This window comes from Glandiceps talaboti, chromosome 14 (genome assembly GCF_964340395.1).
Source record: "Glandiceps talaboti chromosome 14, keGlaTala1.1, whole genome shotgun sequence".
NCBI lineage: Eukaryota > Metazoa > Hemichordata > Enteropneusta > Spengelidae > Glandiceps > Glandiceps talaboti.
The window spans coordinates 21487374-21514757 of NC_135562.1; the positions used below are offsets into that span (position 1 = coordinate 21487374).

At 36.8% G+C, this 27384-nt stretch overlaps 2 protein-coding genes across 2 annotated transcripts in view; one reads left to right on the forward strand and one right to left on the reverse strand.

Moving 5' to 3' along the window:
- The window catches only part of LOC144445433 (exportin-2-like), a 58348-nt gene extending 43855 nt beyond the window's left edge, over nt 1–14493 (reverse strand). Inside the window, exons 1-9 of the mRNA XM_078134976.1 lie at nt 14477–14493; nt 13917–14042; nt 10980–11125; nt 9217–9318; nt 7896–8041; nt 7076–7166; nt 5203–5310; nt 4480–4572; nt 2531–2698 (exon numbers count right to left, since the gene is read on the reverse strand). Coding sequence (XP_077991102.1) covers nt 2531–2698; nt 4480–4572; nt 5203–5310; nt 7076–7166; nt 7896–8041; nt 9217–9318; nt 10980–11125; nt 13917–14001 — 939 coding nt within the window. The 5' untranslated portion in view covers nt 14002–14042; nt 14477–14493. The remainder of the gene's footprint in view (nt 1–2530; nt 2699–4479; nt 4573–5202; nt 5311–7075; nt 7167–7895; nt 8042–9216; nt 9319–10979; nt 11126–13916; nt 14043–14476) is intronic.
- A 361-nt stretch (nt 14494–14854) lies between these two features.
- LOC144445417 (nuclear pore complex protein Nup153-like) overlaps nt 14855–27384 on the forward strand; it is a 49696-nt gene continuing 37166 nt past the window's right edge. Inside the window, exons 1-5 of the mRNA XM_078134957.1 lie at nt 14855–15006; nt 25075–25306; nt 25358–25492; nt 25978–26124; nt 27060–27202. Coding sequence (XP_077991083.1) covers nt 14932–15006; nt 25075–25306; nt 25358–25492; nt 25978–26124; nt 27060–27202 — 732 coding nt within the window. The 5' untranslated portion in view covers nt 14855–14931. The remainder of the gene's footprint in view (nt 15007–25074; nt 25307–25357; nt 25493–25977; nt 26125–27059; nt 27203–27384) is intronic.

The window sequence follows — 27384 nt, forward strand, 5'->3', positions numbered from 1 at the left end:
ACTACTAGCATAGTAACACTGTAACCTTGTCACTACTAGCATAGTAACACTGTAACCTTCTGTCACTACTAGCATAGTAACACTGTAACCTTCTGTCACTACTAGCATAGTAACACTGTAACCTGTCACTACTACCATAGTAACACTGTAACCTGTCACTACTAGCATAGTAACACTGTAACCTGTCACTACTAGCATAGTAACACTGTAACCTTCTGTCACTACTAGCATAGTAACATTGTAACCTTCTGTCACTACTAGCATAGTAACACTGTAACCTTCTGTCACTACTAGCATAGTAACACTGTAACCTTGTCACTACTAGCATAGTAACATTGTAACCTGTCACTACTAGCATAGTAACACTGTAACCTTCTGTCACTACTAGCATAGTAACACTGTAACCTTCTGTCACTACTAGCATAGTAACACTGTAACCTTCTGTCACTACTAGCATAGTAACACTGTAACCTTCTGTCACTACTAGCATAGTAACATTGTAACCTGTCACTACTAGCATAGTAACACTGTAACCTTCTGTCACTACTAGCATAGTAACACTGTAACCTTCTGTCACTACTAGCATAGTAACACTGTAACCTTGTCACTACTAGCATAGTAACACTGTAACCTGTCACTACTAGCATAGTAACACTGTAACCTGTCACTACTAGCATAGTAACACTGTAACCTGTCACTACTAGCATAGTAACACTGTAACCTTGTCACTACTAGCATAGTAACACTGTAACCTTGTCACTACTAGCATAGTAACACTGTAACCTTCTGTCACTACTAGCATAGTAACACTGTAACCTTGTCACTACTAGCATAGTAACACTGTAACCTTGTCACTACTAGCATAGTAACACTGTAACCTTCTGTCACTACTAGCATAGTAACACTGTAACCTGTCACTACTAGCATAGTAACACTGTAACCTGTCACTACTAGCATAGTAACACTGTAACCTGTCACTACTAGCATAGTAACACTGTAACCTTGTCACTACTAGCATAGTAACACTGTATCCTTGTCACTACTAGCATAGTAACACTGTAACCTTCTGTTACTACTAGCATAGTAACACTGTAACCTTGTCACTACTAGCATAGTAACACTGTAACCTGTCACTACTAGCATAGTAACACTGTAACCTTGTCACTACTAGCATAGTAACACTGTAACCTTCTGTCACTACTAGCATAGTAACACTGTAACCTTGTCACTACTAGCATAGTAACACTGTAACCTTGTCACTACTAGCATAGTAACACTGTAACCTGTCACTACTAGCATAGTAACACTGTAACCTTGTCACTACTAGCATAGTAACACTGTAACCTTCTGTCACTACTACCATAGTAACACTGTAACCTTGTCACTACTAGCATAGTAACATTGTAACCTGTCACTACTAGCATAGTAACACTGTAACTTTGTTACTACTAGCATAGTAACACTGTAACCTGTCACTACTAGCATAGTAACACTGTAACCTTGTCACTACTAGCATAGTAACACTGTAACCTTCTGTCACTACTAGCATAGTAACACTGTAACCTTGTCACTACTAGCATAGTAACACTGTAACCTGTCACTACTAGCATAGTAACACTGTAACCTGTCACTACTAGCATAGTAACACTGTAACCTTGTCACTACTAGCATAGTAACACTGTAACCTTGTCACTTCTCGCATAGTATCACTTTAACCTTCTGTCACTACTACCATAGTAACACTGTAACCTTCTGTCACTACTAGCATAGTAACACTGTAACCTTGTCACTACTAGCATAGTAACACTGTAACCTGTCACTACTAGCATAGTAACACTGTAACCTTGTCACTACTAGCATAGTAACACTGTAACCTTGTCACTACTAGCATAGTAACACTGTAACCTTCTGTCACTACTACCATAGTAACACTGTGACTATATAATAAATCACATGTGATGGGTCCACATTAAAGCTGTGATTTATTATTACAGGACATTTGATCGCCATGGTGATAAGATTCCCCAATAAGGTTCACGTAAACAAACACATCTCAGGGTCGTATGTTATGAAAACCTACCCAGTTAATCATAGGGCCTTACCAGATCATATTTGACATCTTGACTAGTGCTAACCAACAGATCTCAAAACTTACCAGATCATATTTGACTTCTTGACTAGTGCTAACCAAACTTACCAGATCATATTTGACATCTTGACTAGTGCTAACCAAACTTACCAGATCATATTTGACATCTTGACTAGTGCTAACCAAACTTACCAGATCATATTTGACATCTTGACTAGTGCTAACCAAACTTACCAGATCATATTGACTTCTTGACTAATGCTAACCAAACTTACCAGATCATATTTGACATCTTGACTAGTGCTAACCAAACTTACCAGATCATATTGACTTCTTGACTAGTGCTAACCAAACTTACCAGATCATATTGACTTCTTGACTAGTGCTAACCAAACTTACCAGATCATATTTGACTTCTTGACTAGTGCTAACCAAACTTACCAGATCATATTTGACTTCTTGACTAGTGCTAACCAGGAGATTCCACACTGCTTTAACAAAGCCTGGTAAGAATGGTTGAAATTCTTCGTCATACTTCTGTGCATAAAGGGCAGCATTGTCACAGATTTGAGATCTCAGCTTTTCTAGAGGACCAGCCTTATCAGGACTCTGCAATTACACAAATAATATTAATACCATTTTATTCAGAAGTGTGTAATTACACAATAATACCATTTTATTCAGAAGTGTGTAATTACACAATAATACCATTTTTACTCAGAAGTGTGTAATTACACAAATAATATAAATACCATTTTACTCAGAGTGATTCCTCATATAATCCAATGCCAATATTTGAATGATCTGGACAAAGACACTGACCAATGGATTGTTCAGACTCTGAGTTCAATTATAAATTTATTACAATGATGAAGTAAGTTAATAACACTGCTATGAGATGTATGTTAACTGGTGGATCGTAGATAACACTGCTATGAGATGTATGTTAACTGGTGGATCATAGATAACACTGCTATGAGATGTATGTTAACTGGTGGATCGTAGATAACACTGCTATGAGATGTATGTTAACTGGTGGATTGTAGATAACACTGCTATGAGATGTATGTTAACTGGTGGATTGTAGATAACACTGCTATGAGATGTATGTTAAGTGGTGGATCGTAGATAACACTGCTATGAGATGTATGTTAACTGGTGGATTGTAGATAACACTGCTATGAGATGTATGTTAACTGGTGGATCGTAGATAACACTGCTATGACATGTATGTTAACTGGTGGATCGTAGATAACACTGCTATGAGATGTATGTTAACTTGTGGATCGTAGATAACACTGCTATGAGATGTATGTTAACTGGTGGATCGTAGATAACACTGCTATGAGATGTATGTTAACTGGTGAATCGTAGATAACACTGCTATGAGATGTATGTTAAGTGGTGGATCGTAGATAACACTGCTATGAGATGTATGTTAACTGGTGAATCGTAGATAACACTGCTATGAGATGTATGTTAAGTGGTGGATCGTAGATAACACTGCTATGAGATGTATGTTAACTGGTGGATCGTAGATAACACTGCTATAAGATGTATGTTAACTGGTGGATCGTAGATAACACTGCTATGAGATGTATGTTAACTGTTAAAATTAGTGTTTCCTTGACCCAAACTCCCTAGCTGACTTAGTTTTTCTGATGGGGTTGCCAAACTGATTCTTTAGACTCCCTAGGAGTTGTCAGCCAAAAAAGCAGTCTAACTTTTTTCTTAGTCTGACTCCCTAGCTAGTCACAAAAATGTATGGTCAGTATGAAACCAAAATGTAGTGAAAAAATGTCTTCCATAGTGTTTGTGACAAACAGCATGTTCAGTTTTCCTGTTTCTCTATAAATAACTTACGTCTGTATGTAGAAGTTTGTTGTCTGTCACCTCCAGTAATGTGACAAAACCTATGTCTAGTTTTCCTGTTTCTCTATAAATAACTTACGTCTGTATGTAGAAGTTTGTTGTCTGTCACCTCCAGTAATGTGACAAAGTCTATATTCAATTTTCCTATTTCCTATAAATAACTTACGTCTGTATGTAGAAGTTTGTTGTCTGTCACCTCCAGTAATGTGACAAAGCCTATGTCCAGTTTTCCTATTTCTCTATAAATAACTTACGTCTGTATGTAGAAGTTTGTTGTCTGTCACCTCCAGTAATGTGACAAAGCCTATGTCCAGTTTTCCTATTTCTCTATAAATAACTTACGTCTGTATGTAGAAGTTTGTTGTCTGTCACCTCCAGTAATGTGACAAAGCCTATGTCCAGTTTTCCTATTTCTCTATAAATAACTTACGTCTGTATGTAGAAGTTTGTTGTCTGTCACCTCCAGTAGTGTGACAAAGTCTATATTCAATTTTCCTATTTCTCTATAAATAACTTACGTCTGTATGTAGAAGTTTGTTGTCTGTCACCAGTAATGTGTGAAAGTGTGTCATCCATGTCTTCATGTTGTCTTCAAAATATTCAGGTAAATCCTGTCAAATCAAGAAAACAATATCATTATTATTACTTTAGTTGTCAAAAACATGAAATTTTATTTGTATGGACAGACATCACATTGACACAAATACATATATCAGTAGAAACTAGAAAGTAAGAATTATAAAACGTACAAAATATATACATTTGGTAGTGAGTATATGACAATGTCATTGATTACTTCTATTGAATGTGTGTGAAAACCACATTTACAAACCTAGGAGTGTAAAAGTAATTGTTTGGTTCCGGTTACCCGACCCCCCCCCCCCCCCATCTAGCTTGTCACTGCAAACCCTAAATGTCTTTTATGTATTTGAGAAAAAAAAAATAAAATCGCAAATATTGTTAAGTCTCATGAGAAAAAGTGGATGCAGAAACTGACATCAACTTAAAATGACAAAATAAAAATGTTCTTCCAATCTGTAATGACTGTACATCTGATAGGAAGAACAATGGAAAACCTCAACTAGACACTCACACAGAAAAAAATATATAATATAATAAAATAAAAAATCTACCTACCCCACGTATTCTAAAATTGAGCGTAACCGGAACCACATAATTTTTTTTTAGTGGGCCTAACAAAGACTAAGTGTAGATCGTGAAATTGAGATTGTGTGTCTTACCTGAAAGTTGAGACTGTAAAAGACTTTACAAATCAAGGTTAGAGAACTGTAGAGGACTTTGATAGCCTGACCATCTGTAGTATACTGCTTGGTTAGTTCCATGGTTGCCTGTCAAATGACAAAATAATCTTATGATGTTATACCATAACAAGATTAATAACAACATTAATGAAATTAATGAAATCATTATTAAGACAGTACATAACACAATTCAAACTATTTATTTGGCTAGTTGAGGTTTTTATTTGATTGCTGTGATATTACACACACTGAAACACATTCACACTGAGTCTGACAACACTGGTAACACATTCACACTGAGTCTGACAACACTGGTAACACATTCACACTGAGTCTGACAACACTGGTAACACATTCACACTGAGTCTGACAACACAGGTAACACATTCACACTGAGTCTGACAACACTGGTAACACACTCACACTGAGTCTGACAACACTGGTAACACACTCACACTGAGTCTGACAACACTGGTAACACACTCACACTGAGTCTGACGACACTGGTAACACATTCACACTGAGTCTGACAACACTGGTAACACATTCACACTGAGTCTGACAACACTGGTAACACACTCACACTGAGTCTGACAACACTGGTAACACACTCACACTGAGTCTGACAACACAGGTAACACATTCACACTGAGTCTGACAATACTGGTAACGTACACACTCACACTGAGTCTGACAACACTGGTAACGTACACACTCACACTGAGTCTGACAATACTGGTAACACATTCACACTGAGTCTGACAACACTGGTAACACATTCACACTGAGTCTGACAACACTGGTAACACATTCACACTGAGTCTGACAACACTGGTAACACATTCACACTGAGTCTGACAATACTGGTAACACATTCACACTGAGTCTGACAACACTGGTAACGTACACACTCACACTGAGTCTGACAACACTGGTAACACACTCACACTGAGTCTGACAACACTGGTAACACACTCACACTGAGTCTGACAACACTGGTAACACATTCACACTGAGTCTGACAATACTGGTAACACACTCACACTGAGTCTGACGACACTGGTAACACACTCACACTGAGTCTGACAACACTGGTAACGTACACACTCACACTGAGTCTGACAACACAGGTAACACACTCACACTGAGTCTGACAACACTGGTAACGTACACACTCACACTGAGTCTGACAATACTGGTAACACACTCACACTGAGTCTGACAACACTGGTAACACACTCACACTGAGTCTGACAATACTGGTAACACACTCACACTGAGTCTGACGACACTGGTAACACATTCACACTGAGTCTGACAACACTGGTAACACACTCACACTGAGTCTGACAATACTGGTAACACACTCACACTGAGTCTGACAACACTGGTAACACACTCACACTGAGTCTGACAACACTGGTAACACACTCACACTGAGTCTGACAACACTGGTAACACATTCACACTGAGTCTGACAACACAGGTAACACTCACACTGAGTCTGACAATACTGGTAACACACTCACACCGAGTCTGACAACACAGGTAACACTCACACTGAGTCTGACAACACTGGTAACACACTCACACTGAGTCTGACAATACTGGTAACACACTCACACTGAGTCTGACAACACTGGTAACACACTCACACTGAGTCTGACAATACTGGTAACACACTCACACTGAGTCTGACAACACTGGTAACACACTCACACTGAGTCTGACAACACTGGTAACACACTCACACTGAGTCTGACAACACTGGTAACACACTCACACTAGATTTCATATTATGTAAATATATTATTGAATGCATAGAGTACTATAACTGGTTTCATATACTCACAGCAAACAATTCTGTTAGTGGAGCTGCAAAGTTATCCAATACAAGTTTAATTTCTGTCCACAATTCTTGGGATTTGAATTCATGTCGATACCTATTTATATAAACAAGAAGTAAAATTACCGATAAAACTTATTACATCAAATTATATAAACTGTCAAATCTACAGAGGCACAGTTATGAATTGTATTTTTAATGATAATGAATTTTTTTCTTCAAGTGATACAATCAAACTAAGCGAGCCATAAAAATACAGAAAACATTGAAATATACTTACCCGGTAGTCTTAGACTAGTTACTATAGTTTATGGTTTGATTTATCAAATTTTGTGATGAAAATTTCTACTCACAGAGTCAAAAAAAATTCTGGAATGCGATTCTGAAATTTTCGCTGACATATCAGCATCATCATCAGGGTGTACTACAGTGGGTTACAATGTACTACAATGGGCTACAATGTAGTATAATGGGCTACAATGTACTACAATGGGCTACAATGTACTTTAATGGGCTACAATGTAGTATAATGGGCTACAATGTTCTACAGTGGGCTACAATGTACTTTAATGGGCTACAATGTACTTTAATGGGCTACAATGTACTTTAATGGGCTACAATGTAGTATAATGGGCTACAATGTAGTAAACCCCTGTTGATGCAGCAAAAATTTGGGATTTGCTTCAAAGAAATATGTTTTGACTCTGTGAGTAAATATGTTGATTACTAAGTATAAACCCAGAGTCCATGAACATTCATTCTCACATAAATAACATTGTTGGGTCAGTAATTTTACATGTTAAGTTTCAAGTAATTGAAAGAATACCTTTTGAATAAAGAATGTGCTGTCTGCAGTACACCATTGATTACATGGAAGTCACCACTTTTAAATCGGGACACCATATCCGGCATTAAACTTGACCATTTAGAAGGGAAATCTTCACGTCCTATTATACTGATTGCATCACTTAGCTGGAATAAGACACAAAACAAACGGTATTAATTTACTAATAATTTAAAGGATCCAAGACTAAGTTTGGGGCTAGAAATGAAGGCCAGACTATTGTAGCTTAAAGACAGGGGTAGGGCTCAAAATGAGCAATAGTCAACGACACATAGACTACTAAACATTGTATCTAGACTACCAAATTAGCAGTAGTCCAGGACACATAGACTACTAAACATTGTATCTAGACTACCAAAGTAACAGTAGTCCAGGACACATAGACTACTAAACATTGTATCTAGACTACCAAAGTAACAGTAGTCCAGGACACATAGACTACTAAACATTATATCTAGACTACCAAATTAGCAGTAGTCAAGGATACATAGACTACTAAACATTGTATCTAGACTACCAAATTAGCAGTAGTCAAGGACACATAGACTACTAAACATTGTATCTAGACTACCAAAGTAACAGTAGTCAAGGACACATAGACTACTAAACATTATATCTAGACTACCAAATTAGCAGTAGTCCAGGACACATAGACTACTAAACATTATATCTAGACTACCAAATTAGCAGTAGTCAAGGACACACAGACTACTAAACATTGTATCTAGACTACCAAATTAGCAGTAGTCCAGGACACAGACTACTAAACATTGTATCTAGACTACCAAATTAGCAGTAGTCAAGGACACAGACTACTAAACATTGTATCTAGACTACCAAATTAGCAGTAGTCAAGGACGCATAGACTTATTTTAACTTTTTTTTTCATATGTGAGTGTCTCGTAGGTAGTTATGTTTTCCATTGTTTTTCATATGGTCTCTGTGTTATTAGTTTTTTCTCATCAGATGTACAGCCATTACAGATTGGAAGAACAGTTTTACAAAATGTATATTGTCTTTTTAAGTTGATGTCAGTTTCCGCATCCAGTATTTCCAGATTTTGAAAAAAATGTCTCGAGTACATAAAAAAAGGTTAGGGTTGGTGTGAAAAACTAGGTGGGGTTGGGTAACCTGAACCAAACAACTTCTGCCTTACAAGATTTTCAAACAACCCCCCCCCCCCCCCCAGCCAAAAAATCCTTGCCTACTGGCTTGTTTCAAGGTCGATTCCCAATCAGTATGTGAAGTTAGACAGCCATATTCTTCTTTGAAAGATAATGATGACAATAATGCTTTGACTTACTTGTCTTTGTATCTGTTCTGGCATCTTTAACATCAATCCAACAATCTCTTTCTTAATGGCATCTCTGTCTTCTAGACTTATTTTATTAGGGAAGTCTTCCAACTGCACACACAATGAATACTCACTATTAAACAAAGCTTACTCCAGAAATCACCACACAATAAATAGTCACTATTAAACATTTAGCTTACTCCAGAAATTACCACATTTTCAACAATTGTAGTCACACCTTTCTCTAAGTATTACAGGCACTGACTGAGGTAAGCAGGTCAAAGCTGACACGCTGCTTGCCATACTCAAGCTCAAACACATTCCTTACTCAAACTAGTAATACAGAGGGGTAGGACGCGGCATCGAATAAACCAATCAGGACACTTGGAATCGACCATGTGACCCATGAATTTTCTCTCGAAGATTGATACCACCTGTTGCCCTCTTGTGGTGAGATATACATTTCGCATGTTGCAGTACATTGTGGAGTTTGCGGGACATTAAAACAGATTGCCAAAACAGCATATTATTTGAAATGAATTGCCAAAACGTCGCGTCTTTTGCGTGGGAAATAAACAAAAACGCAATTGATAATATTTTACTTTAATCAATATTTGGTGCCGAAGAGTTGCGGTAGGCTTGAACACACATTTGATTCCGGTCTATATTATTTTCATAAAATTACGTAAAAATAATCATTAAACAGTAGTCGTCATATCTGTGTCGCTTCAAAATATACCCTTTGAATGAAGGAGAAAACGTAACAACATCATTTGACTGATTAAACAAATACTTGTAAGTTTGCCCAAAACAGAAAGAGTCCGTGAATGAGGGAGATGTGGTTTCAATCTTTCGATGAAAAAGAACACCAAAGTGTCCTACCCCTTCTTTTTTAGCAAATGAGCAAATTGAGTAAATTGAGCAAATGCTGAGCTTGTGGAGGTTGAATTTTCAAATTCCAGTACTTTCATGGATGTTTGCCAAGATTCGTATCATTTGAGCTCGCGATCGCGCGACAAGACAGAGAAGTAAATTCTACGACTGTTGGGGGGCGCTATTCAATCGGTACACTCCTAGCGCAGCGTCCCACACATTCTATTTATATTCCAATGCGATTCGATTGAGTTAAATATATGTATTTCTCTGTGTATTATAATTATATATTAATTAGCGATTCAAGATACTGAAATAATTACAAACAAGAACTTGACCGAACTTGTTGTTGTTGTCTTTATTCATGTTATTCAATATTGTTATAGACACCAGAATTGTGGAGTCATGATGGGTGAATGGTTAGCGTAACCGGCTTGGAATCTACAGGTTGCAGGTTCGAGCCATGTCACACTGCCTGCTGTTTGTTTCTGAGTGGCTAAAGTCCTTGGGCAAGATTTGAACCCAAACTGTGCCTCAGTCAATCCAGCTGTACAACTGGGGACCTGGTAGGATGTAGGTTGCAATGTGTAGGCTTTAATCCTATGCGCTTAAATGGCTGCAATGGATTGTATGCTCCCCGGGGAGTTGAGGAAGACTAAAGGGCCATTGTGCCGTTCTGATCCGAGCCAGGGGTAATAATTGTAAAGTGCTTTGAGCACGACGTGGGAAAGCGCTATATTATAAGAACCCAACATTCTTCTTCTTATTATTATTATTAATTGTTGCCTCATGCCCTTGGTCTGGTATGTTATTTTCGCATTCTGTGTTTTGTATATTAATACATACAATTCAGAGAGCTTTTACAAAAATTGAAAACAAAAATTTCTGAATTTACTTACAATTCTCCAATTTCTTTTGATATAGTTCTTGAACATAATAGCAGCTGATACTCTGATGTTTAGTACAGCCTCAGCATTGTCAATAAGATGTAACAGTAGTATGGGATAGCCTGGGTGTCCCTCTACAGATTCCAAGTACTTCTCAGCTGGGTGAAGAAAGCGTATAGCATGTCTTTATTTACTACAATAGCCCAGGGATGGTGGATTGCAATTCACTTCGTCCCATTTTCAACTCGTCCCATTTCAACTCGCCCCAATTTCAACTCGCCCCATTTTCAACTCGCCCCATTTTTAACTCGTCCCATTTTCAACTCGCCCCAACAACACTAGGAAACGTTTATAAATCTAAACGATACATGGACTCGAAGTACGTAGCCAGTTGAAGCGTAGCAAATGTAACATTTCGTAGCAGAAAGTGTATGGTAGATCTAGAACTTATACTAGCACAACAACTTTCCTCAGTCATGGAATATCACTTTTCACATTAGGACTTAATGTTTACAACCCAAATAAGAAATAAATATGATAATAACCAGGGAGAATATTAGTGACTGACACGCTTACGACTTCCGCGCGTACAGGTTTTGGAGACGTGTCTCCTAGATCCTCTCCCTAATTAACGCAACCAAGTATTGTAGTATGCGTTTAGCGCAAGTGGTACTTCATTAGTGGAATACGAGATACCACAGACCCTCCAAACTGAGTACTACTAGCTTTGATTTCATATATGCACAGGTAAATTATATTGTAAAGAGTTGGGGCGAGTTGAAAATGGGGCGAGTTGAAATTGGGGTGAGTTGAAAATTGGACGAGTTGAGTGGGACGAGTTGAAATGGGACGAGTTGAAATTGGGACGAGTTGATCCGTCACCGGGATGGTGTGTAGGGTTGTCTTCACTTACTACAATAGCCCAGGGATGGTGTGTGGGGTTGTCTTCACTTACTACAATAGCCCAGGGATGGTGTGTGGGGTTGTCTCATTTACTACAATAGCCCAGGGATGGTGTGTGGGGTTGTCTTCATTTACTACAATAGCCCAGGGATGGTGTGTGGGGTTGTCTTATTTACTACAATAGCCCAGGGATGGTGTGTGGGGTTGTCTTCATTTACTACAATAGCCCAGGGATGGTGTGTGGGGTTGTCTTATTTACTACAATATAGCCCAGGGATGGTGTGTGGGGTTGTTTTCACTTACTACAATAGCCCAGGGATGGTGTGTGGGGTTGTCTTATTTACTACAATAGCCCAGGGATAGTGTGTGCAAATAAAGGTTGTCTTCATTTACAATAGCCAGGGGTGGTGTGTGCAAATAAATTTTGAAACTGGTGGTCCCCAGACCAATGACTCAAAATATTAATTATCAACTGTGTAGAGCTAGCCTGTAATCAAAATGTCATCGTTACTTGTATTGGATATGTAACTTTCGATAATTATCCACAAAACAACTTTACCATGCTTTCCTACAACTTTACCATGCTTTCCTGCAATCTTACCATGCTTTTCTACAACTTTACCATGCTTTCTTACAACTTTACCATGCTTTCCTGCAATTTTACCATGCTTTCCTACAACTTTACCATGCTTTCCTACAACTTTTCCATGCTTTCCTGCAACTTTACCATGCTTTCCTACAACTTTACCATGCTTTCCTACAACTTTACCATGCTTTCCTGCAACTTTACCATGCTTTCCTACAATTTTACCATGCTTTCCTACAACTTTACCATGCTTTCCTACAACTTTACCATGCTTTCCTACAACTTTACCATGCTTTCCTGCAACTTTACCATGCTTTCCTACAATTTTACCATGCTTTCCTACAACTTTACCATGCTTTCCTACAACTTTACCATGCTTTCCTACAACTTTACCATGCTTTCCTGCAACTTTACCATGCTTTCCTACAATTTTACCATGCTTTCCTACAACTTTACCATGCTTTCCTACAACTTTACCATGCTTTCCTACAACTTTACCATGCTTTCCTACTTGAAAAAACAATGTGAAGCAGAACAAACCAAGTCTGTTTTTGAAATGCAAGCAGCTAAAAGATGTGTGAAAAGTGTATTATTGTATGAACAAACAAGGACTTTGTCTTTTGATAATGTCACTATAATTTCTATTTGTTACTCTCTGTTGATCACATTGACTATTCTATTGGTTAGGCTGGGGAATATTACTGTTGTTATGTCTCATGAGTCAACATAAATATGCACGGAAACAGCATTTAATTGTTTCTTTTTTTCTGGACAGTCATTGCAAAAACGTAAGGACCTGTGGAAAAAGGTAATATGTCTTGGAACTTGATAAAAGTGTATTACATACTCCCAGCCCATATGTTAACGGTTCACTTTGGATTAGGATTAAAACCTAGGGCTGAGAACTGGTTGTTTGGCAGAGCATTTCATAGCAGAAAGTGGTGGTTGCACATACAAGTGGTTTTTGGCTAGATCTAGCATTTATACCAGCACAAATGGGCAACGGTGTCTATTAACTTTCCTCAGCCATGGAATATCACTTTTCACATTAGGACTTATGTTTACAACCCAAATAATAATTAGTGACTGACAAACTTCTACATACGGGTTTTAGAGACGTGTCTCCTCTCGATCTCCCTAGTTAATGCAGCTGGTTAACGTACGTATTTGTACTGTATACCCTGTTTACGGTGCAAATCGTCCTTCATTAGGTCTCCTATAAGTGGAATTTGAGATACGACCAAACTGAGTGCTACTAGCTTTGATTTCAGCTATGCACAGGTAAATTGTACTGTAAAGAGCTGGGGCGAGTTGAAAATGGGGCGAGTTGAGAAGGGACAAGTTGAAATTGGGATGAGTTGATCCGTCACCTTATATGGTACCGTCTGTTATAATGTTAGTAGTACGTTACCCACCTACATTGAGTACCCTTCAAATAAATCTTTGAAAGTCGTACGTACCCGTTTTTCTTTCATTTAAATCTGCAGATAGAGTCTTCTGCAGGTAGGTTGCTAAAGTTTGCAGATTGGCCTGATTTAGTTCCATCTTTGCTCTTTCAATGTGTCGACTTCACTTCGACTGAAATTCTGAAGTAAGAGGTAAACATAACGGTTAAAATTAACTCTTTGAAACAAAAAAAATACACTATTCGTGATATGATGTGGAAGACGCATCCCATTACAATCTGAATTATTTTTCGCGTCATGTGCACACTAGTAATACATTTGTTAGCAACATTAGCAAACGGATTTCAGAAATCTGACTTAGTACCTCTACATGCCCACTGATTGCTGGCATTGGCCATTACGACATTTTGTCAAACACTGAACAGTGCACTGTCATGTCAAACTTCAAGTTTGTTCTGATTGATGAAGGAAATTATCAACAAGTCTTTTTTTGTTATTTTGAAATACTGAGATGGGTTTAAATAGTGTATTAGTGATGTTAAAAATTAAATTGACTTAACACTGAGTGAAAAGTTGGCGAAATGAATTAATAAATTACACACTGGGAGACTCACATGTGCGTATCAGTATCCGCAAGTCGAAATTTCAAAATGGCGCCGAGCTATTTGCGCATGCGTGTCGTAAACTGCACCGAAAAAAACCGCAAATGTCATATTGTTGTTGACAAATGGTCTTGCCAAAACTATAACTTGCCTTTAGAAACTCAAGTATGAAAACATTCACACTTATATCTATACAATTACGATTTTAGTAGCAGGAAAAGGTAAACACTTCCCTATTGACAGACAACAATATTTCTATCGTTTTCAGAAAACTAATCACATGCAAGCCACCTGACAGATAATGGCCAATCAAAAACCAGACGGAAATGCCGCCATCTTTATCAGTCCCCTTTGAAATTAACGCTGCTCGTCGAAATTCATGTGTCTTTTCCCGGAAATTTGAGACATTTTTAGCCGACTCTGTGGTTCTTTTCAGCATCTCGCGGATTTTCCATCACTAAAGCATCATGTCTAATCAAGGTGGTGGCAAAATTCGACCAAGGAGGACGTATTCGACAAAGAAGCCCTATGCCAGACCCAAGGTAAGACTGACCTTTTGGTCACGTTTCTTGGTGTGCGCGCATGTCGCATGTCATATGTCACAGTAATACACTTCCAATACATTTCCGAGCAATGTAAGTATAAATTGACCCTTCTAAATTTTTCAGATGACAACGTCTTAAGTAAGGTATTCCCACGTGTTTAACAAAGCTGCGGATGATGAACGGCCCCAGGTGTTAACTTAACGGTACCGTACCCGCACCGTACATCATCTCCATGTTATCAGTGTTGCTCAAAGCCTCAACGACCACGAGAATAGAAACAAACTGTACAGACATACAGAAATGACAGTCTTAACTATACGATAATAGGTGTTTTGTGCAACGTACGATTTATAACGTTTGTCTATGAAACAATCTTTTCGGAAATCTTGTCAGCAATTCGTTAGTTAATCTATGTAACATAGTGTGTTTGAAGATAACCGTACGTAACTATTTGAATCAAATTTTCAAATAGCTCTACCATCAAATTGTACTATAGTATTGCATTTGTGTGCTGTTGATGTAATTTGAAATGCCCAGTTTCATAAATTATAAACGTTATTGTAAAAAACGTGAGGGGCAAACTTAATTAAGATAATATTAAATAGTGGACACAGTTGCTTCATGTTCACTGACTAAATATATCATATCACCAAACATAAATAAATCTCTTGCCTCTTGGTATGGTCACAGGATGTGAGAATGGCCTAATATGTTAGTGACTGAAGTAACATGTTCATGAGTGAAAATAATACTGAGGGACCTGACATGTTTGCTTTAGTCTAGTTCCTGTATGACACATTGCTTTTACTACTATCATCTCAACTTATGTGTACGGAAAGTCCTTATTCTAGCACAGAAATTTGTGCTACTTGGACTACATACAGTATCAACAACTCAACAGATTTAAGAAATTCACTTGCATTTTTTCTGTTTCTCTTGCACAACATTCTTGTTGCTCTTATTGAAAAACACAGATGTCAAACTTTAATTACCAAAAACATATGCCACATTCCAAAGTGAGATAATCAAAAACAGAAAGCCAAGAAGCAGAAAAACCATGAAACCACTTTTCAGTGATCACAAATTTTTATCCAAGCATGCACTATTTTTGTAACTATAATACAAACTTTTGAGTCACCACCTGAATGAACTTACTGTGTAAATGGCATATTGAAAAATATGAAGAACAACACAAGATATGTAGAAAAGAAAAGTTATATAAACCTAGACATACTTACTAGTAAGTGAAATACGTCGGACACACTTACAGACTAGTAAGTGAAATACATAGGACACACTTACAGACTAGTAAGTGAAATACACAGGACACACTTACAGACTAGTAAGTGAAATACATAGGACACACTTACAGACTAGTAAGTGAAATACACAGGACATACTTACAGACTAATAAGTGAAATACACAGGACATACTTACAGACTAGTAAGTGAAATACATAGGACACACTTACAGACTAGTAAGTGAAATACATAGGACATACTTACAGACTAGTAAGTGAAATACACAGGACACACTTACAGACTAGTAAGTGAAATACATAGGACACACTTACAGACTAATAAGTGAAATACACAGGACATACTTACAGACTAGTAAGTGAAATACATAGGACACACTTACAGACTAGTAAGTGAAATACATAGGACATACTTACAGACTAGTAAGTGAAATACATAGGACACACTTACAGACTAGTAAGTGAAATACATAGGACATACTTACAGACTAGTAAGTGAAATACACAGGACATACTTACAGACTAGTAAGTGAAATACATAGGACATATTTACAGACTAGTAAGTGAAATACATAGGACATACTTACAGACTAGTAAGTGAAATACACAGGACACACTTACAGACTAGTAAGTGAAATACACAGGACATACTTACAAACTAGTAAGTGAAATACATAGGACACACTTACAGACTAGTAAGTGAAATACACAGGACATACTTACAGACAAGTAAGTGAAATACATAGGACACACTTACAGACTAATAAGTGAAATACACAGGACACACTTACAGACTAGTAAGTGAAATACACAGGACACACTTACAAACTAGTAAGTGAAATACATAGGACATACTTACAGACTAATAAGTGAAATACATAGGACATACTTACAGACTAATAAGTGAAATACACAGGACACACTTACAGACTAGTAAGTGAAATACACAGGACACACTTACAGACCAGTAAGTGAAATACACAGGACATACTTACAGACTAGTCAGTGAAATACACAGGACACACTTACAGACTAGTAAGTGAAATACACAGGACATACTTACAGACTAGTAAGTGAAATACACAGGACATACTTACAGACTAGTAAGTGAAATACATAGGACATACTTACAGACTAGTAAGTGAAATACATAGGACACACTTACAGACTAGTAAGTGAAATACATAGGACACACTTACAGACTAATAAGTGAAATACACAGGACATACTTACAGACTAGTAAGTGAAATACACAGGACATACTTACAGACTAGTAAGTGAAATACATAGGACATACTTACAGACTAGTAAGTGAAATACATAGGACATACTTACAGACTAGTAAGTGAAATACATAGGACACACTTACAGACTAGTAAGTGAAATACATAGGACATACTTACAGACTAGTAAGTGAAATACATAGGACATACTTACACACTAGTAAGTGAAATACATAGGACACACTTACAGACTAGTAAGTGAAATACATAGGACACACTTACAGACTAGTAAGTGAAATACATAGGACACACTTACAGACTAGTAAGTGAAATACATAGGACACACTTACAGACTAGTAAGTGAAATACACAGGACATACTTACAGACTAGTAAGTGAAATACATAGGACACACTTACAGACTAATAAGTGAAATACATAGGACATACTTACAGACTAGTAAGTGAAATACATAGGACACACTTACAGACTAGTAAGTGAAATACATAGGACATACTTACAGACTAGTAAGTGAAATACACAGGACATACTTACAGACTAGTAAGTGAAATACATAGGACATACTTACACACTAGTAAGTGAAATACATAGGACATACTTACAGACTAGTAAGTGAAATACACAGGACATACTTACAGACTAGTAAGTGAAATACATAGGACACACTTACAGACTAGTAAGTGAAATACATAGGACACACTTACAGACTAGTAAGTGAAATACATAGGACACACTTACAGACTAGTAAGTGAAATACATAGGACACACTTACAGACTAGTAAGTGAAATACACAGGACACACTTACAGACCAGTAAGTGAAATACATAGGACATACTTACAGACTAATAAGTGAAATACACAGGACATACTTACAGACTAGTAAGTGAAATACATAGGACATACTTACAGACTAGTAAGTGAAATACATAGGACACACTTACAGACTAGTAAGTGAAATAAATAGGACATACTTACAGACTAGTAAGTGAAATACACAGGACACACTTACAGACTAGTAAGTGAAATACATAGGACACACTTACAGACTAGTAAGTGAAATACATAGGACATACTTACAGACTAGTAAGTGAAATACATAGGACACACTTACAGACTAATAAGTGAAATACATAGGACACACTTACAGACTAATAAGTGAAATACATAGGACATACTTACAGACTAGTAAGTGAAATACATAGGACATACTTACAGACTAGTAAGTGAAATACATAGGACATACTTACAGACTAGTAAGTGAAATACATAGGACATACTTACAGACTAGTAAGTGAAATACACAGGACACACTTACAGACTAGTAAGTGAAATACATAGGACACACTTACAGACTAATAAGTGAAATACATAGGACACACTTACAGACTAGTAAGTGAAATACATAGGACACACTTACAGACTAGTAAGTGAAATACATAGGACATACTTACAGACTAGTAAGTGAAATACATAGGACATACTTACAGACTAGTAAGTGAAATACATAGGACATACTTACAGACTAGTAAGTGAAATACATAGGACACACTTACAGACTAGTAAGTGAAATACATAGGACATACTTACAGACTAGTAAGTGAAATACATAGGACCTACTTACAGACTAGTAAGTGAAATACATAGGACACACTTACAGACTAGTAAGTGAAATACATAGGACACACTTACAGACTAGTAAGTGAAATACATAGGACACACTTACAGACTAGTAAGTGAAATACATAGGACATACTTACAGACTAGTAAGTGAAATACATAGGACACACTTACAGACTAGTAAGTGAAATACATAGGACATACTTACAGACTAGTAAGTGAAATACATAGGACACACTTACAGACTAGTAAGTGAAATACACAGGACACACTTACAGACCAGTAAGTGAAATACATAGGACATACTTACAGACTAATAAGTGAAATACACAGGACATACTTACAGACTAGTAAGTGAAATACATAGGACATACTTACAGACTAGTAAGTGAAATACATAGGACATACTTACAGACTAGTAAGTGAAATACATAGGACACACTTACAGACTAGTAAGTGAAATACACAGGACATACTTACAGACTAGTAAGTGAAATACATAGGACATACTTACAGACTAGTAAGTGAAATACATAGGACATACTTACAGACTAATAAGTGAAATACATAGGACATACTTACAGACTAGTAAGTGAAATACATAGGACATACTTACAGACTAATAAGTGAAATACATAGGACATACTTACAGACTAGTAAGTGAAATACATAGGACATACTTACAGACTAGTAAGTGAAATACATAGGACACACTTACAGACTAGTAAGTGAAATACATAGGACATACTTACAGACTAGTAAGTGAAATACACAGGACATACTTACAGACTAGTAAGTGAAATACACAGGACATACTTACAGACTAGTAAGTGAAATACATAGGACACACTTACAGACTAGTAAGTGAAATACATAGGACACACTTACAGACTAGTAAGTGAAATACATAGGACACACTTACAGACTAGTAAGTGAAATACACAGGACACACTTACAGACCAGTAAGTGAAATACATAGGACATACTTACAGACTAATAAGTGAAATACACAGGACATACTTACAGACTAGTAAGTGAAATACATAGGACATACTTACAGACTAGTAAGTGAAATACATAGGACATACTTACAGACTAGTAAGTGAAATACACAGGACATACTTACAGACTAGTAAGTGAAATACATAGGACATACTTACAGACTAGTAAGTGAAATACATAGGACATACTTACAGACTAGTAAGTGAAATACATAGGACACACTTACAGACTAGTAAGTGAAATACATAGGACATACTTACAGACTAGTAAGTGAAATACATAGGACACACTTACAGACTAGTAAGTGAAATACATAGGACACACTTACAGACTAGTAAGTGAAATACATAGGACACACTTACAGACTAGTAAGTGAAATACATAGGACACACTTACAGACTAGTAAGTGAAATACATAGGACATACTTACAGACTAGTAAGTGAAATACATAGGACCTACTTACAGACTAGTAAGTGAAATACATAGGACACACTTACAGACTAGTAAGTGAAATACATAGGACACACTTACAGACTAGTAAGTGAAATACATAGGACACACTTACAGACTAGTAAGTGAAATACATAGGACATACTTACAGACTAGTAAGTGAAATACATAGGACATACTTACAGACTAGTAAGTGAAATACATAGGACATACTTACAGACTAGTAAGTGAAATACATAGGACACACTTACAGACTAATAAGTGAAATACATAGGACACACTTACAGACTAGTAAGTGAAATACACAGGACACACTTACAGACAAGTAAGTGAAATACATAGGACATACTTACAGACTAGTAAGTGAAATACACAGGACATACTTACAGACTAGTAAGTGAAATACATAGGACATACTTACAGACTAGTAAGTGAAATACATAGGACACACTTACAGACTAGTAAGTGAAATACATAGGACATACTTACAGACTAGTAAGTGAAATACACAGGACACACTTACAGACCAGTAAGTGAAATACATAGGACATACTTACAGACTAGTAAGTGAAATACATAGGACATACTTACAGACTAGTAAGTGAAATACATAGGACACACTTACAGACTAGTAAGTGAAATACATAGGACATACTTACAGACTAGTAAGTGAAATACATAGGACATACTTACAGACTAGTAAGTGAAATACATAGGACACACTTACAGACTAGTAAGTGAAATACATAGGACATACTTACAGACTAGTAAGTGAAATACATAGGACATACTTACAGACTAGTAAGTGAAATACGTCGGACACACTTACAGACTAGTAAGTGAAATACATAGGACATACTTACAGACTAGTAAGTGAAATACACAGGACACACTTACAGACTAGTAAGTGAAATACATAGGACATACTTACAGACTAGTAAGTGAAATACATAGGACATACTTACAGACTAATAAGTGAAATACATAGGACACACTTACAGACTAGTAAGTGAAATACACAGGACACACTTACAGACTAGTAAGTGAAATACATAGGACATACTTACAGACTAGTAAGTGAAATACATAGGACATACTTACAGACTAATAAGTGAAATACATAGGACACACTTACAGACTAGTAAGTGAAATACACAGGACATACTTACAGACTAGTAAGTGAAATACACAGGACACACTTACAGACTAGTAAGTGAAATACATAGGACACACTTACAGACTAGTAAGTGAAATACATAGGACACACTTACAGACTAGTAAGTGAAATACACTATCATAGGACACACTTACAGACTAGTAAGTGAAATACATAGGACACACTTACAGACTAGTAAGTGAAATACATAGGACACACTTACAGACTAGTAAGTGAAATACATAGGACACACTTACAGACTAGTAAGTGAAATACATAGGACACACTTACAGACTAGTAAGTGAAATACATAGGACACACTTACAGACTAGTAAGTGAAATACATAGGACACACTTACAGACTAGTAAGTGAAATACATAGGACATACTTACAGACTAGTAAGTGAAATACATAGGACACACTTACAGACTAGTAAGTGAAATACATAGGACACACTTACAGACTAGTAAGTGAAATACATAGGACATACTTACAGACTAGTAAGTGAAATACACAGGACATACTTACAGACTAGTAAGTGAAATACACAGGACATACTTACAGACTAGTAAGTGAAATACATAGGACACACTTACAGACTAGTAAGTGAAATACACAGGACACACTTACAGACTAATAAGTGAAATACATAGGACACACTTACAGACTAGTAAGTGAAATACATAGGACATACTTACAGACTAGTAAGTGAAATACACAGGACATACTTACAGACTAGTAAGTGAAATACATAGGACACACTTACAGACTAATAAGTGAAATACATAGGACACACTTACAGACTAATAAGTGAAATACATAGGACACACTTACAGACTAGTAAGTGAAATACATAGGACATACTTACAGACTAGTAAGTGAAATACACAGGACATACTTACAGACTAGTAAGTGAAATACATAGGACACACTTACAGACTAATAAGTGAAATACATAGGACACACTTACAGACTAGTAAGTGAAATACACAGGACACACTTACAGACTAGTAAGTGAAATACACAGGACATACTTACAGACTAGTAAGTGAAATACATAGGACACACTTACAGACTAGTAAGTGAAATACATAGGACACACTTACAGACTAGTAAGTGAAATACATAGGACATACTTACAGACTAGTAAGTGAAATACATAGGACATACTTACAGACTAGTAAGTGAAATACACAGGACATACTTACAGACTAGTAAGTGAAATACATAGGACACACTTACAGACTAGTAAGTGAAATACACAGGACATACTTACAGACTAGTAAGTGAAATACATAGGACATACTTACAGACTAGTAAGTGAAATACATAGGACATACTTACAGACTAGTAAGTGAAATACACAGGACATACTTACAGACTAGTAAGTGAAATACACAGGACATACTTACAGACTAGTAAGTGAAATACACAGGACACACTTACAGACTAGTAAGTGAAATACACAGGACACACTTACAGACTAGTAAGTGAAATACATAGGACACACTTACAGACTAGTAAGTGAAATACATAGGACACACTTACAGACTAGTAAGTGAAATACATAGGACACACTTACAGACTAGTAAGTGAAATACATAGGACATACTTACAGACTAGTAAGTGAAATACATAGGACACACTTACAGACTAGTAAGTGAAATACACAGGACATACTTACAGACTAGTAAGTGAAATACATAGGACATACTTACAGACTAGTAAGTGAAATACATAGGACATACTTACAGACTAGTAAGTGAAATACATAGGACATACTTACAGACTAGTAAGTGAAATACATAGGACATACTTACAGACTAATAAGTGAAATACATAGGACATACTTACAGACTAGTAAGTGAAATACATAGGACATACTTACAGACTAGTAAGTGAAATACATAGGACATACTTACAGACTAGTAAGTGAAATACATAGGACATACTTACAGACTAGTAAGTGAAATACACAGGACATACTTACAAACTAGTAAGTGAAATACACAGGACACACTTACGGATTAGTAAGTGAAATACACAGGACATACTTACAGACTGGTAAGTGAAATACATAGGACATACTTACAGACTGGTAAGTGAAATACATAGGACATACTTACAGACTAGTAAGTGAAATACACGGGACACACTTACAGACTAGTAAGTGAAATACATAGGACACACTTACAGACTAGTAAGTGAAATACATAGGACATACTTACAGACTAGTAAGTGAAATACATAGGACATATTTACAGACTAGTAAGTGAAATACATAGGACATACTTACAGACTAGTAAGTGAAATACACAGGACACACTTACAGACAATCAAGGTCTGATGTACATTGCTTCCTCTACCTTACCTTACAATCAAGGTTTGATGTACATTGCTTCCTCTACTGTACCCTACAATCAAGGTCTGATGTACATTGCTTCCTCTACCTTACCTTACAATCAAGGTTTGATGTACATTGCTTCCTCTACTGTACCCTACAATCAAGGTCTGATGTACATTGCTTCCTCTACCTTACCTTACAATCAAGGTCTGATGTACATTGCTTCCTCTACCTTACCTTACAATCAAGGTCTGATGTACATTGCTTCCTCTACTGTACCCTACAATCAAGGTCTGATGTACATTGCTTCCTCTACCTTACCTTACAATCAAGGTCTGATGTACATTGCTTCCTCTACCTTACCTTACAATCAAGGTCTGATGTACATTGCTTCCTCTACTGTACCCTACAATCAAGGTCTGATGTACATTGCTTCCTCTACCTTACCTTACAATCAAGGTCTGATGTACATTGCTTCCTCTACCTTACCCTACAATCAAGGTCTGATGTACATTGCTTCCTCTACTGTACCCTACAATCAAGGTCTGATGTACATTGCTTCCTCTACCTTACCTTACAATCAAGGTTTGATGTATATTGCTTCCTCTACTGTACCCTACAATCAAGGTCTGATGTACATTGCTTCCTCTACCTTACCTTACAATCAAGGTCTGATGTACATTGCTTCCTCTACCTTACCTTACAATCAAGGTCTGATGTACATTGCTTCCTCTACTGTACCTTACAATCAAGGTCTGCAGTAAGATGGATCAAAATGTCACATTTGTTTCCAATTTACCATTCCACAGTAAACTTAGTAACTATATTTTACTGTCCTATTGATTCTTGGAACCATGAACAAGATATTGTCCGCAGTATTAAGTTGTTCATTGTTCAATAAATAATTAGTGGATTCATAGATTCTCCAGGGTAAGGATTTCTTATAATAAACCATCTTACATCAACACATTATTTGTTGTCTTCCGTTTAGTCTACTGGTTTGCTAGGACGAGTCAAGGATACTCTCAGCCATTTCACACCGTCATGGCTGACTAGTATGTGGACCCCCGCAGACAATGCAGGGAAGGTAAAAGAGAATGAAGACATTGATGAAGAAGTGCAACAAAGTCGAACACAGCCAAGGAGAAGGGTATCATTTGAAGGCATTGAGTCTCCCATATTATCTAATACAAGTCAGAGAGAAATGGGTTCACGTATGCAGCGTGAATATATATCCAAACGAAGACCTCCGTTATCATGTGATACAGAGGGAGTATATTCTACTGGAGGATCAAGTGACTATAAGTCACCAGTGCAAATGCCATTTACACGCTACCAACCATTTGCTAGTTCTACTCCTATAGAGGGAGAGGAGGAAGATGAAAGTGAGCAAAATGCTGCTGAAAAAGGTATTTATGTTGCTTAGTAACATACTACTTTGGAAATCACATGACATGTAGAATCCGATGATATTTGAGAACCCAAAATACTTTTTTTGCTGCAGTCGTATTTATCAAATTTATGACATCAATTTTGCATATTGAAAATTAATAATACAAAAATTGCAACGTTTATGATTGAGACACTGCTAATATTAATGATAAGTTTATTCAAACGTTTATCTATCCTATTATACTTTATAGTGATGTAGTAGTAAAATCTTAGTTAGTCCACCTTTTTTGGCCGTCCCTGGTAACGGGGGGGGGGGGGGGGGGGGAGAGGTGGCATAGCTTTCAGTACCATTCTTTGGGTGGGGATGGGGGGAGGACCTGGTAAAATTAAAATGACTGGTGGGTCATAGGTTGATTTTATTTCTTTACCACCCTTCACTATAGTAGAACACAGTATATTGATATTATATATGGTACTGACTGTGTTGATTGTTATATTTCAGGAGATGACTCTAATTCTGATGAGTCTGTGTCTACCAGTGGTTGTTCATCTTTGGTTCCTCATGTTGATAAGTCAGAGTACAGAGATAGAACTGAGAGACGAACAGACACGCAGAGAAAAACCCATGCAGATACTGCAGCAAAGAAAGGTAATCATTTCCATTGTCTAAAATATAAAATTACTCCAAAGATGCATTATAAGAATAACTGACTTGATTTGTTGGTTGGCTCCACTTGTTACATATCTAGATACCTTGATCACCTTGTTTTAGCTTCACCCTCTAGCATGTGGTAAAATGCTATTATTCTGTGCACTGTTATGGAATGTGTTGTATAAAAATAGATTAGATTAGATTAGATTAGATTAGATTAGATTAGATTATTACAGGCACTGACAATTGACGAGTTACCAATGTGGTGACATTAGCATAAAATTCTGCTCTATAAAAGGAATTAGAAACCGAAAACATTGATTGTATTCTAATGTAACCATTCCAGAATAATAACGTAGATAAATCTAAGCAAATCATAATAACAAAATTAACTCAGACGTTAATGAACAAAATAGACAAATATCAGACATTTATTACCAAAACAGAATGAATTGTCAGACTTTGTATGGAAGTATGCAAGGCATTGATTGTTTTATATATAGTCAAAGAAAATTGTGAGAGAAACACAGGATTCTACATTAAACGGAAACACTGCAAAGTGTCAGTATGCTGTTTGGGGAGGACTAATCATGCCACAGCCATTATCTTTTACATGGACTTGACCTGAAGACGGTTCAAGTCATGTAAACTAGGAGAATGAGTAATTCTCTGTAGCTGAAATAGAATCTGACTACCACTGTACCTGTATATATTCCATATATTATATTTTGTTCCACTTGGCTTGTGAGCATATTGTAAGTGGACATGGCTTGGAAGAGTTATCCTTACTTAATGATATTGTTGTACCAAAGATAAAAATATGTGTGTGATACACTGTCTTTAGCAATGTCTGATGACATTGGGTTGTATTGCAAAGCTCTATGATTACACTGGCATGCACTTACAAAACAATATCCACGTTGTGTTTGCAGATCAAAAGAGAAACTTGTGGAGTGACGTCAGTGTAACGTCAGCTAACACATCTAATTTGACATCAAGTGGAAGACGTCAACCTACTGGTAGAAGTAGTACAAAGCCATCATTCAATGCCTCCTACTTTGGTGCTTCAAGTTTTGTAAGTCTATAGGCAGTGTATTATTACCATCCATACCATACAAACAGGACTTGAAATTAATGGTAGTCCCACATCCACAGACTATCAATTCTTGTCGTGGGACTACCATGCTATGCAGCTTATAGCTTGCTTAGTCCATCACAGATTGTGCAGTGATTTAGAATATAAGATTTAGGGACGTA